Raw genomic sequence first — 19,714 nt, 5'->3', positions numbered from 1 at the left:
CCAGTATGACTCTATGTGAGGTATATGCATGCTACATGTATGTATGTCTATAAATATACACACACATATACACTTAGAAAGGAATACATCAAAATGTGAAAAAGTACTTCCTGAAAAGTTTGTGGGATACAAGTAATTTTTATTCTTTTCCTTTTTAAACCTTTTTCAGATTTTTGCCAGTGGTAAGTCAGTACTCTCTGAAAATAATTTGAATACATATCTTAAAGATCAAACCACTTCATTATTAGTGACCCTCAGGACTTCAGAAATGATCAAGGTCTAAATAACATCTGAAGGGCATCAGGATATGACAACTATATTTATCAAAAGAATAATAAAAAAATTATACAAGGTATGATTCTGGATTTAAAACAAAAGCTAGATACACACATCCCTCCAAAACATCCCTGTTGCAACAGAGCTTGATGGAAACAAACTGCAATGATAGAAGGTTCTTTCTATCGCTCAGTTCAGTAGCCACTAACCACAGTACAGCAGTGGCTACAGAGCACATGAAATGCGGTTGGTGACTACACAGATAGTGGCACTGAAACCTGAGAAACTGAACTTTTAATTTGATTTCAGTTCAAGTAAGCACACATGGCCAATGGCTACTACATTGGCCAGTGCAACTTTAGGGAAAAAAACCAACCAGATTCATGGCTTTATTGCCCACTTTCCTCCTCCTTCCATCATTCAGTAATTTACTGATATTCTGTAACCTCTCAACTCTCCCTAGACATCTATCAAATCATGACTTAAAAAAAGATTATACATTAATCTACTAACGGGTATCTACCCAAGGGAAACGAAAACACTAACTCAAAAAGATATATGAATACTATGTTTAGTGCAGCATTATTTACAATAGCCATTTCCTACACACACACACACACACACACACACACTCACAGAGAGAGAAAGAGAAAAAGAGAGAGAGAATATTACTCAGCCATAAAAAAGAATGAGATCTTGCTATGGGAAACAACATGGATGGACCTAGAGGGTATAATGTTAAGTGAAATAAGTCAGACAGAGAAAGACAAATACCATATGATTTCACTTATACGTGTAATCTAAAAAACAAAACAATGCAGAAACAGACCCATGAATACAGAGAACTGATGGTTGCCACAGGGGTGGGGTGGGGCATGGGCAAAACAGGTGAAGGGGAGGAGAAGGTACACGCTTCCATTTATGGAATGGTAAGTCCATATGAAAGCTACAGCATATGGAATACAGTTAATGGTATTAATAGTGTTGTAGGATGACAAACGGTTACTGTGTTTACAGTGTGCACAGCATGTAGTATAGAACTGTTCAATCACTATGCTGTACACCTGAAACTAATGTAACACTGTGTGTCGACTATACTTCAATAAAAACAAGTGGAGAAAAAAAATCATCAACTAAGCTTCCTATACTCTCTGTTGAGAATAAGAACAAATGAAGAGTACTATTTACTCCAAGATTTTCTGAGTAAAACCAGTCAGCCATTAAGATACAGCCGAAACCCAATCTACTTCACCTCTACCTAATTCTCAGAGGGTAATCTGAGTTTCTGATCTATGTTCTTCAGAGCTGCTCAGTCACCTGCCATCTTTTCTCTTTTTCTCTTTGTTCTTCCTCTTGTGGAAAAGCAAAAAACATGGAAAAGAAGTTGAAGTGACACAGTTTTATCAACAACATCACCCTAGCAAGTCATAGACTGTACTTGCTAAAGTAGGATTATGTTAGCAAGGACATAGAAATTCATGTTAAGTAATTCTGTCATTTAGAGCCATTAATTTCATGATGACTTTGTTTTTATTTGCCCTGATACAAAGGATATTTTTTCTTTCACTTACATTTCTAGGAAGCTAAAAGGTATACTTAGGGACCACAAATAACTAACTCAACCTGTTAACTCTTTCTTGTATCTTATAAATGAATTTCTTATATATATGTATATTTTAGCTGCTCAGACTCAATCCTAATTTTTAGTACTATAACACTTTTCAAAACTTTGTCAACAAAGTTAACAAAGATTAACAAACGAAGTTATAAAACAGAAATAATAAAATACAAATTACTTAAACAGATATTCCTCAGGGCTTCAGAGTATCTTCTTACCTCTAATAATGTCCAAATTAGCAGGGTCAAGATCCTTTTTTCTGAGTTAAAAAAAATCATTTGAACAAAATAGAAGCAATACCATTTTTAAACAGTGTGATTTTATTATACGTCTGCAAACACTCACAAGATTCAGAACTATGATCAGTTATATCTTTTATTAGCTATTTTCTATGATTAGATTGTCGGTATTTGTTCATTTATGCTGTCTTAAATAATCTAACATACCTTGAATTTTCATGTTCTTGAAAATGTTGTGCTCTTAATTGGAATGCCACGAACAATGATGATGCTATTGCCAATAATTGGTTTCTCTCAATTTCTGTTAACTTGTGTCCTGAGGGAAATCAATCAATCACATACATCTTGTTAACATCTAGTGCTTCTAACTTATAGAATTATTAGTCATTCAAATAAGTATTTTATCAAATATCTATTATAGAGCTAGTATTATACCAGGCACTGAGGCATGCACTGGGGAGGGAAGAGAGCAAGATTATTCAAATAAGACCAAAACCCCCAAGTGAGTCTATCAATTAGTTCTAGGAATTTGGTAATAGACCCCTCAATGGCCTGGATAAACTGCACTCTTCCAGGCTTTGAAAAGTTCCTGATGAAAACGACTCACATGACCCCATACTTACCCTATATGAGGATTACAAAAATTTGGTCTTAGTCTTCTCAAAAACAGTCTACAAGAGCACTTCTCAAAGTGTGTCCTATGGGCTATCAGGAGTCCCCAAGAACCTTTGGGGACTGCAAGGTCAAAACTACTTTCACAATAATGCTAAGATTTATTTGCTTTTCCTCCATCATTTTTTTCAGGTGTATACTGTGGAGGTTCCCTGATCCAAGAGATATATGTGTGGTGACTTCATTGCTCTGATGTCAACATATAATGGATTTATTACTAGTACTATAAAAATAAATTTAAGGGGCGCCTGGGTGGCTCAGTCGGTTAAGCGTCCGACTTCGGCTCAGATCATGATCTCGCGGTCTGTGAGTTCAAGCCCCACATCGGGCTTTGGGCTGATGGCTCAGAGCCTGGAGCCTGCTTCCGATTCTGTGTCTCCCTCTCTCTCTGACCCTCCCCTGTTCATGCTCTGTCTCTGTCTCAAAAATAAATAAACATTAAAAAAAATTAAAAAAAAATTTTTTTAAAAAGAAAAAATAAAAAAAATAAACATTTTTAAAGCTCCTAAGTTTTTTCTTCTTTTTTACAAATTGTTTTAAAATATTTTTTAAATGTCTGTTTATTTTCGAGAGAAACAGAGAGAGAGAGAGAGAGAGCAAGCTAGGGAGAGGCAGAAAGAGGGAGCGACAGAGAGCAAAGCAGGCTCCACGCTGTCAGCACTGAGCTGGATGTAGAACTTGAATCCACTAAATGTGAGATCATGACCTGACCCAAAGTCAGATGCTCTACCGACTGAACCACCCAGGCACCCTTCTTCTTCTTTTGTTAATGTTTATTTATTTATTTTGAGGGAAAGAAGGAACATGTGTGCAAGCAGGGGAGCAGAGAGGGAGAGAAAGAATCTCAAGAAGGCTCTGCAGTGTTGGTGCAGAGCCCAGTGGGGGTGCTCAATCCCACAAACTGGGGGATCATGACCTGAGCTAAAATCAAGAGTTGGACACTTAACCAACTGAGCCACCCAGGAGCCCCTGAAGCTCCTAAGTTTTAATTTATAATATGGCAACTATCAACGGATATAACCACAAAAGCTCTTTGGAGTATAAAGAGGACCAGTAAAATGATCTCCAACTTCACTGTGCATCGGCCCAAGAACTTGCATTTCAAACAAGCTTCAGGGTGGTGCTGATGCTGCATGTCTACAGATCTCAGCTTGAATAGAACTATTTTAGACACGTTTACCAAATTGCATAATACAAACCACTCAAGTAGTTCATGAAACCAGTTTAGTGGGTCATGACCATAAAGACAAATTATGTGAACATTTTGCACCCCGAATCTTTTGTGGATGTGTGTACACTAATCAAGATGCAGAAGAGATTTCTTACAGTGGTTGAAACAGTCACTCCTCTAGACACATTTGCACATTATGTCATCAGCAGGGAAAAAGGCAATACATTATGAGAATCCTTTCCTCTGCAGGACACTGGTTCAGTGTTTCATTTGGTCTAATTGCTAGCTGCACTAAGATAATATTGAGAAAGGAGATTCCCAAATAAAACTCACTATTATTCATCACATCTCACAGAGAAATTGATACAATGTATATCAATTTTAATCCTTTTATTGATACCGGAACAGATTTGCAAATTCTACCAAGGACTAATTCCCAATAAATTTCTATCTGATATAAGCCTGCTGAAAACTTATTTACTTCTACAATTTAAATTTGTTTCCACAACTTAAGAATCTCTCAGGTAATTTTAACAGAGTAGTGCTGCAGAGATGATCCATTTCATCCTCCATGCAGTGAGAATGCCTCTTCTACAGCACTATTGGATAGATGGTTATCTAGGATTGATAGAACCCCAATAGTTGGAAAGTGACAAACTCAAAGATTTCTAAATAGATGGTTACTTCTCATACTGAATCAGACTGCTTCTACAAACTTTTTTTTAATGTTTATTTTTGACAGGGAGAAGAGACAGAATGCAAGTGGCGGGGGGGGGGGGGGGGGGCGGGGAGAGAAAAAGGGAGACACAGAATCCGAAGCAGGCTCCAGGCTCTGAGCTGTCAGCCCAGCCTAGAGCCCAATGCGGGGCTTGAACCCACAAACCACAAGATCATGACCTGAGCTGAAGTCATACTCTTAGCTGACTGAGCCACCCAGGGGCCCCAAACTTTTTAAAAAATTTTATTTGAGAGAAAAAGGGAGAGGGTGCAAGCATAGGAGAGGGGCAGAAGGAGAGACAGAATCTCAAGCAGGCTCCACACTCAGCACGGAGTCCCAAGCAGGGCTCGATCCTACGACCCTGGGATCATGATCTGAGCTGAAATCAAGAGTTGGATACTCAACTAACTGAAGCACCCAAGCGCCCTGAGTCAAACTGTTTCTTTGTGACTTCCACCCAACTTTTCCAATCTGAAGTAATTTTGAATAAGTCTATTCTAATTCTATTCTTTCCTATACTTGTACATTACCCATCTTGAAGGATAGAGACTGCAGTTATACACTCTGCCACTCATTAAAATGGTTTTATATCTTGACCATCCTTGGAGTATCTAGCCACATTGAAAAGATACTTTTCAGGTCCAAAGTGGCAGCGTAGAAGATATTCTATCATAACTATTCTTATGATAATGGTTCTAGCATAAGGCTACTCTTGATCACAGATCAGAGGGGCCTTGACTCCTGTTGTTCTCTTATGGCCTGATACCCACAACATGTCTGCCCTGGCTCTGACCCTGGACTTCTTCTGAATGTTCTTCATTACTATGCCCTCAGGTTTTTCCTTGCTGAAATCTCTGGCGCAGCTGGTCCTGGTGTCTTGCAATCCATGATCCAAATGTTGTTCCTAACTAAATTAGACTAAAATCCAGCCTAACCACCTGGACCAAAGCTGATCCAAGGCAGAAAGTGGCCCTGACTGAATCTTAGGTTTGAGATGAAGATTAGTTCATCACCTGACTCTTTCACCAGAGTGATCAATACAGTATGCCCTACCAACTACAAAAGTGACCCATTTTGTATTACACACAGTCAACAAATAGACATAGATCAGTGGCCAGGGCCAACTGCTGGGTCAAGCTGATTACAGCTGCATTATTCCCTATTAATGAGTCCTCTCTTCTCCAGGCTAACCACCTATAGTTCCTTCAAAGTTCTTGATGTGAGATGGATCTCATACCATCTTTTTTTTTTTTAACATTTTTAAAATGTTTGTGTATTTCTTTAAATGTTTATTTATTTTAGACATAGAGAGAGACAGAGTGCGAGCGGGGGAGGGACAGAGAGAGAGAGAGACACAGAATCTGAAGCAGGCTCCAGGGTCTGAGCTGTCAGCACAAAGCCCGATGCAGTGCTCGAACTCATGAACCATGAGATCATGACCTGAGTCAAAGTCGGACACTCAACGAACTGAGCCACCCAGGCACCCCTAAATGTTTATTTTTGAGAGAAAGAGAGAGAGAGAGAGAGAGAAACAGAATGAGCAGGGGAGGGGCAAAGAGAGAAGAAGACAAAATCCAAAGCAGGCTCCAGGCTCTGAGCTGTCAGCAGAGAGCCTGACACAGGGCTCAAACTCACAAACCACAAGTCATCATACCATCTCTAATAAGAGGTTATGATTTTCATTATCATAATCACTTTCTTTTGCACACACCCCAAAAAAAGTGAAGGACAGTTTTTTTAGTTCTTTTCTTAAAATGGTATCTTTTATAAATTGTGAGATAAAAGACATAAAAATGTAAAGGACTTGGTCTAATATCAGAGCCATGTTGAGATAGTCTTTGACTAGAGATTATATAATAATACTATGGCTCTCCCTATCAAAATAACACCAGCATTCTTCACAGAGCTAGAACAAATAATCCTAAAATTTGTGTGGAACCAGAAAAGACCCCAAATGACCAAAGCAATCTTGAAAAAGAAAAGAAAGTAGGAGGCATCACAATCCCAGACTTCAAGCTATACTACAAGGCTGTAATCATCAAGACAGTATGGTACTGGCACAAGAACAGACACTCAGATCAATGGAACAGAACAGAGAACCCAGAAATGGACCCACAAATGTATGGCCAACTGATCTTTGACAAAGCAGGAAAGAATATCCAATGGAATAAAGACAGTCTCTTCAGCAAGTGGTGCTGGGAAAACTGGACAGCAACATGCAGAAGAATGAACCTCGACCACTTTCTTACACCATACACAAAAAATAAACTCAAAAAAAGGGGCGCCTGGGTGGCTCAGTCGGTTAGGCATCCAACTTCGGCTCAGGTCATGGTCTCGCGGTTTAGGGGTTTGAGTCCCACATCAGGCTTTGTGCTGACAGCTCAGACCCTGGAGCGGGCTTCAGATTCTGTGTCTCCCTCTTTCTCTGCCTCTCCCCTGTTCACGCACTGTTTCTCTCTCCATCTCAAAAATAAACATTAAAAAAACAAATTCAAAAAAAGAAAACTCAAAATGGATGAAAGACCTAAATGTAAGACAGGAAGCCATCAAAATCCTCGAGAAGAAAGCAAGCAAAAACCTCTTTGATCTTGGCCACAGCAACTTCTTTTAACTCAACACGTCTCCGGAGGCAAGGGAAACAAAAGCAAAAATTAACTACTGGGACCTCATCAAAATAAAAAGCTTCTGCACAGCAAAGGAAACAATCAGCAAAACTAAGAGGCAACTGACAGAATGGGAGAAGATATTTGCAAATGATATATCAGATAAAGGGTTAGTACCCAAAATCTATAAAGAACTTATCAAACTCAACACCCAAAAAACAAATAATCCGGTGAAGAAATGAGCAAAAGACATGAACAGACACTTCAAAAGACATGAATAGACATCCAGATGGCCAATCAACACATGAAAAAATTCTAAACATCACTCATCATCAGGGAAATACAAATCAAAACCACCATGAGATACCACCTTACACCTGTCAGAATGGCTAACATTAACAACTCAGGCAACAATGGATGTTGGCGAGGATGCAGAGAAAGAGGATCTCTTTTGCACTGCTGGTGGGAATGTAAGCTGGTGCAGCCACTCTGGAAAACAGTATGGAGGTTACTCAAAAAGCTAAAAATAGAACTACCCTATGACCCAGCAATTGCACTACTAGGTATTTACCTAAGGGATACAAGTGAGGTGTTTCGAAGGGACACACATGCACCCCAATGTTTATAGCAGCACTATCAACAAGAGCCAAAGTATGGAAAGAGCCCAAATGTCCATCAATGGATGAATGGATAAAGAAGATGTGGTATATATATATATATATACACACAATGGAATATTACTCAGCAATAAAAAAAAATGAAATCTGGCCATTTGCAACTATGTGGATGGAACTAGGGGGTATTATGCTAAGCGAAATTAGTCAGAGAAAGACAAATATCACATGACTTCACTCATATGAGGACTTTAAGAGACGAAACAGATAAGAGAAGGGAAACAAAAATGATATAAAAACAGGGAGGGGGACAAAACATAAGAGACTCTTATAGAGAACAGAGGGTTACTGGAGGGGTTGTGGGAGCGGGATGGGCTAAATGGGTAAGGGGCATTAAGGAATCTACTCCTTAAATCATTGTTGCACTATATGCTAACTAATTTGGATGTAAATTTTTAAAAAATTAAAAAATAAAAAAAAACATACTATGGCTCAAAACAAGACATTAATATTAGAGTATGCTTATAGTCTAATATAGATCCATATAGTATACAATATATAATATATAAAAATAGTCATTTTAGCTTTTAAAAAGTAGTTGTATTTACTATCCTCATAACTTCCAAGGTATAATATAGACATAGTAATTTTTTTAATTACAAAATGTCTGAAATTTCATCAAGTAATTTGTGATTGACATATGAAATCTAAAAATAATCTATGTTTTAGCCATTTAATTGACACTGACCATACAATAATAATTTAAAAAGAAAACTTTTTTACAACAGCTTTCAATTTCAAGTTTATGGGCCAATTAGAATTCTTTACATATGCTCAATTAGCACTTAGTATTTTGCCAAACAGAAATAAATTTTACAGAACACTGTACAGAAAAATTTTACAGAACATAGTCATATCATTAGTTTTCATTAGAAATGTTTGCACTATTCTTTTAAAAGATCACTCCAATGTCTAGATAGTAACTAGACTCCTCAGTTTTATTCTAATTGTTTTTATGTTTTACATTTAATCTTTGCCTGGGACTCATTTTTTTTTTAATTTGGCATAAATTAAAGTTCTAACATTTCATATAGAGTAAGAGAAAAAACTCCCACATATACTAATTTCTGTTTATGAGCTCCCTATTCCATTACACTGACATACTTATCCATTTTTTTTTCTTTCAAGTATTTCCTTTCTTAAACTATTTTTTAAAATGTATGTTTATTTACAGAGAGGGAAAGCATGAGCCGGGGGAGGAGAAGTAGAGAGAGAGGGGAAAGAGAGAATCCCAAGTGGGCTCTGCTGTCAGTGCAGAGCCCAGCATGGGGCTCCATCCCACGAACCATGAGATCATGACCTGAGCAGAATTTAAGAGTCAGACACTTAACTGTCTGAGCCACCCAGGCATCCTACCCCCATTCCTCTACTTTATATCATGCTGTTTAGATGCAGAGGCTTGGCAATAGATTTTAAAACATGGAAGGCCAATTTTCCTCTATCATCCTTCATAATTTGCTATTTTCAGAAATTTATGAATACATATAATCTTTTAAATCATTTAATGTAGTGGACCTTGTGAATCTAACTGGAATGACATAAAATCTGCATCAATCTGAGATAGATTGGCACTCCTATACTATTGAGTCCCCAAACAATAATTGATATGTTTAAAATTTAACAACTCAGGAAACAACAGATGTTGATAAAGATACGGAGAAAGAGGAACCCTCTTACACTGTTGGTGGGAATGCAAATTGGGGTAGCCACTCTAGAAAATAGTTTGGAGGTTCCTCAAAAAGTAAAAAAATAGAACTACACAAGACCCAGCAATTGCACTACTAGGTATTTATCCAAAGGATACAAAAATAGTGATTCAAAGGGTTACATGCAGCCCAATGTTTATAATGGCACTATCAACAATAGCCAAATTATGAAAAGAGCCCAAATGTCAATGGACTGATGAATGGATAAAGAAGATGTAGTGTGTGTGTGTGTGTGTTACACACACACACACACACACACACACACACACACACACACACACACACTGGAAAACTGATCAGCCATCAAAAAGAATGAAATCTTGTCATGTGCAACAACACGGGTAGAGCTAGAGTGTTTTATGCTGAGCAAAATCAGTCAGAGAAAAATACCATATGATTTCACTCATATACGGAATTTAAGAAACAAAACTGATGAACACAGGAGAAGAGAATGAAAAACAAAATATAAAACCAGAAAGAGAAGCAAACCATAAGAGACTCTTAACTACAGAGAACAAACTGAGGGTTGCTGGTAGGGGAGTTGGGTGGGCAGATGGCCTAAATGGGTGATGGGCATTAAGGAGGGCACTTAAGTGACGAGCACTGGGTATTCAATGAATCACTAAATTCTACTCCTGAAACCAATACTATACTATGTGTTAGCTAACTTGAATTTAAATAAAAATTTGAAAGACAAAAAATAACTGATGTTTTCCCATCTGTTCACATCTTATTTCTTCTCAACAATATTTTTACAGCTTACAGAGTCCTATAGGTTCTATGTCTTCCCTATTAAATTTCTCTTGACTATTTTACAAGACACTACAATTAATATGAACAGGGTTCATTTCAAACTGGCTCTTTCTAACACAGAGAAGAGATACTAACTTTGCATGTTTATCTTGCTGCATTCAGTCATCTTGACAGACATGTTTTAAGTCTAGAAATTTTTAGTAGTATCTTCTGGGTTTTCTAGGGACACAATTATATATGTAAAAAGAAAATTTTCTTATTTTCAAAATATTTAAACCAACTTTTTTTTGGTCTTTTTGATATTCCAAAGCAATAAAAATGATTGATAATAACAGTCACTTTACAGAATTCATTTGTTCCTGATTTTAAGGGAAATTTTAAACTAGGGTTTTTTTAGTTTTCATAAAGTACATTTTTAATCAAATTTAATTTAATTTTTTATTTCAAAGAATTTTTAATTAGAAAAGGCTATTGAAAAGCATAAGAGACTCTTAAAAACTGAGAACAAACTGAGAGTTGTTGGGGGTGGGAGGGAGGGGAGGGTGGGTGATGGGTATTGAGGAGGGCACCTTTTGGGATGAGCACTGGGTGTTGTATGGAAACCAATTTGACAATAAATTTCATATATTGAATAAATAAATAAATAAATAAATAAATAAATAAATAAATAAATACATTGTCAAAAAAAAAAGGCTATTGAATTTCCACCCAACACCTTTTTAGCACCTACTTTTTTTGTAAGCCATCACTTTTTATTTTATTCTAATTGTAATGGTATCATTAACAATGGTACTTTTTTTTTTAACTTTGAGGTACAATTTTCATACAATATATGGGTCCATTTTAAATAAGCAATTGAGTTTTGACAAATGTGTATGCCCATATAAGCACCACAACAATCCATATCAAATTTTCCATTACTCCAAAATGCTCCTTTGCATCTCTTTCCAATCAACACCTCTGGACCTCCTTTCCCTCCCTGACCTCAGGCAATTAAACTCTTTTCTAGTTTCATTTAAATGGAACCAGAGAGTAAGTACTCTTTTGTGTCTGGCTTCTTTTGCACCTAATATTTTTGAGATTCATCCATGCTTTTGAGTGAATCACAGTTTCTTTCATTCTCACACTCAGTAGTATTCTATAGCATGGATATACTGCTATTTGTTTAGCCATTCATTCACTGAGGGCTTTCAAAGTAAGGGAGGGGGAAGATATGATTTGGTTCTAAAAGTGAACTCTGGCAGCTGGGCGAAGATGAATTACAAAGTGCAATGGTGGCAGGAGGGAGGGCTATGAGAAGGCTGTTCTAAATCCAGACAAGAGTATAGCAGCTCAGGTAAGGGGGGTTGGTGTGCTGGTTTGGTGTTGAAATGAGACACGCCTGCATTCAATTCCCAGCTGTAGGTGAACAAGCTAAGGCAAGTGCACTGTACTGACTACCGTGAGTGGGTTCACATCTGAAAACACCTAGAGGGTTGTGGTGAGGGGGGTGAGGACCCATGCTGCCTGCTAACTCCTGGCATTGTAAACCCCATGCGGGCAGCAAGTGTTTCTGCTTACCGATTAATCTTAAGCACCCAGAACTTTGGGACGCAAAGTGTATTTAAATTCTTTTAGATTCTTCCTATCCCTTTCTCAAGTGTGAAGGTAAACTAAGAGAGCACTGCAACTTGACCCTTGTTTTTCACCTCTGCCAACCCTGATTGAGAAGATTCACAAGCATGACCCTGGCAGTCCGTGGGGTCCGAACAGTGAGGCAGAAAGACCAAGAACTTCCAGCCTGGCATGCAAGGACAGATGCAGCCTCACAAGCTCTAGCAAGAGCCATCTTCAACAGCAGCAACTCACCTCCACGTAAAAGTTAGAACCCTAGCCTGGGAGGAGTTCTAAGGGTTTCTCAAACCCATCTTTTGAAACCTTCAAGAGCATTAAGGCTTGAAATCTCTACCATACTCTCTGTAGAAGACATGGTTGGAAAAAGGCGCAGCTCTAAAAACCCTTACACTTTTTAAAATACCTTCCAGGGGGCACCTGGGTGGCTCAGTTGGTTAAGCATCAGACTTTGGTTCAGATCATGATCTCACAGTTTGTGAGTTCGAGCCCTACATCGGGCTCTCTGCTGTCAGTACAGAGCCTGCTTCGAATCCTTTGTCTTTCCCCCATGCTTTTTCTCTCTCTCAAAAATAAGCGTTAAAAAAATAATAATAAATATTCTTCAGTATTTATTAGTGTCAGACCCTAGACACTACCTTTTACCTAATGGGTTCAGTAAATATTTGTGAAAGAAAGGAGAAAAACTTCCTCTTCACAATTAGCCCTCACCTTCTTAGCCTTTGAGGGAGTTGGGGAGTGTGGGGGGAGAATTTCCAACAAAAACCCCAAACTTCAAACAACATTTAGGCTCTCCCGTCCTTATTCATTAAGTTGGTAGTTACTACGTGCAAATCGAATCACATAGTAGCACTCACATGGTCTGTGATATACCTCTGTAAACCTCATGCAATTATCACTCCATGTGCATGACCCAGTTTTTCAGAAGCCTGATCAGTGTTCTCCTAAGTGGCTTTAGTTCTATCGTCTATTTTTAACAGTCATCTGGGGATTCCCTTTCAAACTAGTGTTGTCTTAAATGATGCTGACAGATGTCCTGAGCCTGAGCTATGCATGTTCTCTCTTTCTGGGATGTGGCTTTGCTGACCATTTGCTTTGTGTGTAGGCTTCATGGACGGGTTGAGAGACAGGGTGTCACCACATTCAGTATGTCCACATTCACTCAAACCTCTGTCCAACTGTGCCTGGTGTCCCTGGAGCAGAGGGCATCTTATTCTCCAAAAAGAAGAACTTCAAAGTCTTTGCCAAAGTGGAGGAGAGAGCCACCCTCCTCTAAAGAGTGAAGGAGGGGATATGGAAAATTTTTCCAGAGATTTTTAGACCAATAGTCCTACCTTTAGAGATTTCCCAAGCTTTCTGAAACTTAAATAGGAGCTAAGACTACTAAAGGGTTCTATGGTGGTAATGAGCGACTTCTCAGTTTTTCACACTGTCAGATTAGGATTCAACTTTCTTAGGTTGCTAAGTCAGTTAAGAATCATTTTTTGGCTCTTCATTTTCCAGAATACTATCTCTTCTCTTTTTCCTTATGGGCTTGTGTCTTTAAAAAAAAAAAAAAGAAAACACCTCAATTCAGGACACCTGGCTGGCTCAGTCAGTGGAGCATGCAACTCTTGATCTCAGGGTCATGAGCTCAAGCCCCACATTGGGTGTGGAGCCTACTTAAAAATAAATAAATAGTAAAAATAAAAGTAATAAAAACTTCAATTCATTGGTTGGGAAAAATGGGTATAATTTAGCTGTCATCTTTACCTCATATTGGTTAAAGCACTTTCTTCAGTAATTTCCTCAAAATATATATAATGACATATTTCTGAATCTTTATTTTAAAATCTCTTTTCATGGCGCCTGGGTGGCTCAGTCAGTTAAGCGTCCAACTCTTGGTGTTGGCTCAGGTCATGATCGCATGGTTTCATGGGTTCAAGCCCTGAGCTACCAGTTCAGAGCCTGCTTGGTGTTCTCTGTCTCCCTCTCCCTGCTCCTCTCTCTCTCTCTCTCTCTCTCTCAAAATAAATAAACAAAAAAAATTTTTTTTTTTAATTTTTTTTTTCAACGTTTTTATTTATTTTTGGGACAGAGAGAGACAGAGCATGAACGGGGGAGGGGCAGAGAGAGAGGGAGACACAGAATCGGAAACAGGCTCCAGGCTCTGAGCCATCAGCCCAGAGCCTGACGCGGGGCTCGAACTCACGGACTGCGAGATCGTGACCTGGCTGAAGTCGGACGCTTAACCGACTGCGCCACCCAGGCGCCCCTAAACAAAAAATTTTTAAATAAATAAAATCTCTTTTCATAATTGAGAAATGAAAGATATGTTAGTTGGGTATAGTACCTCCTGGGTTAAGTACTTTCTAATGAATCAGATATTTTAAGATTTTCTAATTTCCAGTTTATGGAATCTGAAGATGATCTCATTCTACATTCTCTGCATATAACTTGGTGCTTTTTTTTCTTTCTAGAAGCTTTAAAGACTTTTTGTTCTTGATATTCCTAGAAGAGTTACTTTTTTCATTAATTTTGTCTGAAACTCAGTGAATCTTTGCAACAACACATCAAGGCTTTCTCAAGAACAATGAAACAAAAATCTCCCTTATTATTTCTTTTAAAATTAACCTTCCTTTACTTGTCCATCTTTTCTTCATGAAACTGTTATATACATACAAAATCTCTTGGATCATCCCTCCACATCTCTTATTTCACAAATTATTTCATCCTTTCTACATTTTTACCTGTAGTAAAAGTGTAGGGAATAAGGGAATAGGACCCTTATTCCTTAGGGTCACTAGTTTAGTTCTTAAAAGTGACCATCCCACCTTTCGCTTTGCTGAAACACTTCTATAAATCAGAGTTTTTATACTTTATTAAAGTCTCTCTCCTCTGATTTCATGTCCTTAAATGTTCTTACCATTTTTCAGCAAACTCTGTCATTTGACTCACAGGAGTTCTAACACAGCACCGCCTGTCCTCAGCGATTCTTCTAGGTCTTCCTCCCTACATGGTAAACCTTTTCCTTTGTAAAGTCAGGTCAAAGGACCAGACGCTGGTATGCTGGTAAATGATAACAATCAACTCGGGTGTGAAGGAAGAAGAAATGCACCAGTGCAGGTTTTGACAGTTTCCTCACTGTAAATACTATCTCCAAGGCTGATTTCAAACTACCGGCATCACATCAGAGAAGATAGATTGGGCACAGATGAGCAGTGCCCCAGAATAGTTCTTGGGGAAGTGCTGCAATGGTCTAAATGCTACCTCATCCTGGAAGCCATCCTTGATTCCCTGAATCGGAAGTGGTTTTTCTCTGTGCTCAAGACACTTTGCTTGAGCACAAGTCATTTAGCCCTTCTTTTGTCCTGTAGCAGTTAGTTCTTTACATATTTATTACCTTGTGATGTAAGTTCCTTAAGTGCAGGGAAAATATATTATTTGCTTTCCATTTTCTTCTAGAGCCTGCACCAATTATTTGTTGGATGATTTTAATGACTGAATTCTCAAAGGCAATGCTACAGCCCAAATTTCATTTTATCACTATCACCAGCTAGACCCCAAGACACGACCTTTACTCCCCACTTGCCTGTGCTCACCAACCTTTGTCCCCATTTTTCCTTACACTCTTCTTTCCAGCGTATCTCTTAACTCAGACAAAAGACCCTATAGGGATAATATTCAGTGATGGAAACCAAAACAACTGCCCAGAGTACCAGCCAGCCAGACCAACCAGACCAGTTTAAAACTAACCATGCCACCACCCCCTGCCCCCAACCTGCACCTGCACAGATGGGCAGTGGAATGACTGACAGTTACCTTTACCTCATTATACTAAAATCTCCACCAAAGGAGGAACAAGCCTCATTTACATAACAAACAATGTATACATAGGCATATTTCCTTATGGCACATATGAGACCTTATGCCTGCCTTTACATACAATGACAAAGCTCCCTATCTAAATATTCATCCTAACCCTAAATAAAAGGAACCCATTCACCCTTGCCCAGAGAGTCACAGCTTTGGAAGTTATTCCCCACGATCTCCTCATTTGCTGCAAATTAAGTTCCCTTTATTTTATTATCCTGTTGCACAGATCTGTGCAACAGAAACCATGGTGTGGTGTCTGCCTGTGACTCACCAAGGAGCAACTCATACTGATTTGGTTACACCGCTTTTAAAGGAATAGAAATACTTGACTAAATTAAATGGAAAAGAAAAAGGTGTAATTAGTGGTATTCTACTTGTGTTGAATCCAATTTTTGTTAAAAATCTGCAGCTTTCCAGGAGAGAAAAATAATTCTGATCTCTTCTTTTGACAGGGCTAAAGGTTAAACTGTAGCAAGGCAAAAGAGAAAAAAGTCCAAAATGTTCATTACAGGCCAACTGAAATTATAGTTCCTAAAATAACTTCTTCCTCATTTTCCCTTTACTCCAGAGTGAAAATAACATCTTCCCCAGTTTTCATTTATTTTTCAAATAAATGCACAGCAGCTTTTCAACCTGAGACTCTAATAAGCAGATATGAAGAATACATTCCTGTGCATCCTATTTTTTGGTTTTAGTCACAGTAATTCATTCCAAAGGTCAACCTCAGAACCTTTAGTAACACTGTTCCAGTCCACAAATATATTTGGGATAACAAACATATATAATAGAAAATTTTAATGCAGTCATAAAAACACGTCCTCGCCTGTGAACAGTGCCTAGGATAGCTGGACAGATGGGAAGCAGACGGGTAATCCCAAAGGGACAAAATGACCCAGGCTCAAACATATGGAGAAGATCCTGGATTAACTTCAGTGGCCACTTCCTGCTGTCTCTTTCAGGCACATATATCAAACAATCAGAGATGATACAGTTTAAAATATCAGATACCTGCTGTAGGGAAAAATAGGAAGGAGGAAATAGAGTAATCTGAAAAACAAGCGATAGCAGCCATTCAGAGAAGGACTGACCTGAGAATAATGTGAGGGAAGACAATGAGAGGTCCACATTAAGAAGGGCAAAGCTAAGTGTGTACTTTTAACGTGCTTACAGGCATTCTACAACAACAACATACAGCCATACTCTGAAAACTTGTATGATCTGTGATTTTGAAGCCTAGCACAATTGAATGAGTACTGAAACAGGAGGTGGAAACTAAGTTCAGCTTCTGGCTTTATTATACTACTGGTCATTTAACCTCATCAAGCTCTCTGGGCTTTCGTTTCCTCACATGGAAAAATAAAGGATGAGATGAAATAATTGCTAATGGTCCTTTCTAACAACTTCTAACAATTTTTAAAACTGTGTTCCTATCTTGTATAAGCATGGATAGAATTACATTGTCCATGCTGATAATTCCCTATCAAAACAGAAATGTAATATAGTAAGTTTATCACGGAAAATGGCAATGTTAAGTTTTAGGTAAATTTCTGAGTTCCCTTGAGAATGTGTAACATTTTCTGATGCTAAATGTATAGCACATAGTAATCAACTTAAATTAGAAATTTTAAATGCCATTTTCTTCCCCATAATGGGATCCAACACCACCTATGTACACATATAGACATTTACACAAATGTATGTATGCAAGCATGTTTGCTCTAAAAGTTCCCTCAAGTTTTCACCTGTTGTCTGCTTCTGCCTACTGTTTCATGACACATCACCATCACAGACGCATTAGCCAAGCAGACATAAAAGCATATGGAAATCCTGAAAATATAATTCTGATCTTTTCCCTTGATGGGGCTTGAGGTTCAACTATATATAGCAAGGCAGCAGAGAAAAGAGGCCAAAATGTTCATTACAGTTGAATTTCTCACTCAACAAAATTATGGATTACTGCACATTCATGAGTCATTCATGAATACTCAAAATCATGAATGTCAATAGTCTAGGATACTCTGTTAATAAATCAAGTACAGTATAGACCAGAGGTCTTAATTTCAAAACAGAAAAATTATACATTATAATAAAGTATAAAATAACTTTAATACAGTAAAATACTTCAATGCACACAAACCTTTAAAGCCATCAGGATACACATCAGAAAGGAATTTAGTGTTGATGTCTCCTTCTATAAAACGTGAGTTGATTATCACCTCTCGGAGCAATGCAATATTATGTGTAACACCTAAAAATAAAAAGATATCAGATGGAATTAGAGAACAAAGAGTCAGTTAAAAATCTAAGTCTTACTATCTAGAGAAATTTATCATCTGTGTCTTATGATCTAGCAAGAACCAGGCAAGATTATCCATCTCCTTAACTTCAAATAACAACAAAAAAGGTCTGAATCTGTGGTAGCAATAAAATACTAAATGTAAGCCTGAGAAACTTGTGACTGCCAAGTCAATTTAATAGGGAAACAAATGTCTTTTCAGTAAATGGTACTAACATGTCCATTTGGGAAAAAGGACATTGAACTTCAGCCCTATAACTCACACCATACACAAAAATTAACCTAAATTGGATCACAAACCTAACAGTAAACCCTAAAACTTCAAGACTTATGGGAAATGTAGGAGAAAAATCTGTTATCTTGAGGTAGGCAATAGATTCTTTGGTAGTACACAAAAACCATGAGCCATAAAAAAAGAAACTGTACTTCATCAAAATTTAAAAGTCTGCTTCAAGGGATACAGTTAAGTAAACAAAATGGTAAGCCACAGACAGAGAAAACGTGCACGACACACATATCAGACAAAGAACTTGTATCTAGAATATATAAAGAATGCTTACAGCAGAGTAAGATGACAATGTAAAAAATGGCAAAGGATCTGAACACATTTCACAAAAGAAAATATGCAAATGAAAAGTCGTTCGGAGCGCCTGGCTGGCTCAGTCAGTTGAACGTCTGACTTCAGCTGAGGTCGTGATGATCTCAGGGTTCGTGAGTTCGAACCCCACATCGGGCTCACTGCTGTCAGCGTAGAACCCGCTTTGGATCCTCTGCCCCCTCTCTGTGCCCCTCCCCGACCTGTGCACTCTCAAAAATAAATAAAACTTTTAAAAAAGTTGTTCAACACTGCTATCATCAAAGGAACACAAAGAGATGCCCCCCAAAACCAATTTAAGTGGCTAAAGGTTAGAAGACCGAAATATCACATATCAGTGTGGATGTGAAACAGAATTGTCACACCCTGTGGTGAGGCTATAAATGGCACAAATACTTTGGAACAGCATGGCAGTTTCTTAAAGAGTTATACATACATACGATTCAGACAAGTCACTCCTAGGTAACCTATCCAAACACTTATACACATAGGTTATTAATTGATTTACAATGGTCAAAACTGGAAACAATCTAAATGTCCATCAACAGGTGAATGAATTAGCAAAGTGTGTTTTGTCCATACAATGAAATTCTATTTAGCAATAAAAAGACAGGGGTTACTAAAAACACAAGAATGAATCTCAAAATAATTATGCTGAATTTAAAAAGACTACTGTAGGAGTCCATTAATATAAAATTTCAGAAAAGGCTAAAAAACCTACAGTGACAGAAAGCAGATCACCCAGTTGCACTGGGACAGGGGTAGAGACACCGAGGATTCCAAAGGCAATGAGGAAACTTTTGGAGGTGATAGAAATGTTCAGCATCTTGATTGTGGTGATGGTTTCACAGGTGAATACATATGTCCAAACTCATCAAACTGAATAAATACGAGAAGTTCATTTCATGTCAAGTATACTTCAATGAG

At 38.0% G+C, this 19,714-nt stretch overlaps 1 protein-coding gene across 4 annotated transcripts in view; it reads right to left on the bottom strand.

Annotated features, from left to right (window-relative positions):
* PCCA (propionyl-CoA carboxylase subunit alpha) overlaps positions 1-19,714 on the bottom strand; it is a 414,072-nt gene that overhangs the window by 178,104 nt on the left and 216,254 nt on the right. For all 4 annotated transcript variants that reach the window (XM_047081502.1, XM_047081516.1, XM_047081510.1 and 1 more), the window contains 2 exons: positions 18,034-18,144; positions 2,341-2,449 (listed from right to left, as the gene is read on the bottom strand). In XM_047081502.1, coding sequence (XP_046937458.1) covers positions 2,341-2,449; positions 18,034-18,144 — 220 coding nt within the window. The remainder of the gene's footprint in view (positions 1-2,340; positions 2,450-18,033; positions 18,145-19,714) is intronic.

Source organism: Lynx rufus, unplaced genomic scaffold (assembly GCF_022079265.1).
Source record: "Lynx rufus isolate CCGP_SWC_20201006 ecotype Redwood Valley unplaced genomic scaffold, mLynRuf1.p SCAF_1, whole genome shotgun sequence".
NCBI classification, from domain to species: domain Eukaryota; kingdom Metazoa; phylum Chordata; class Mammalia; order Carnivora; family Felidae; genus Lynx; species Lynx rufus.
Note: the sequence above shows the minus strand (reverse complement) of the source record. Positions and strands in the feature narration are given on the sequence as shown.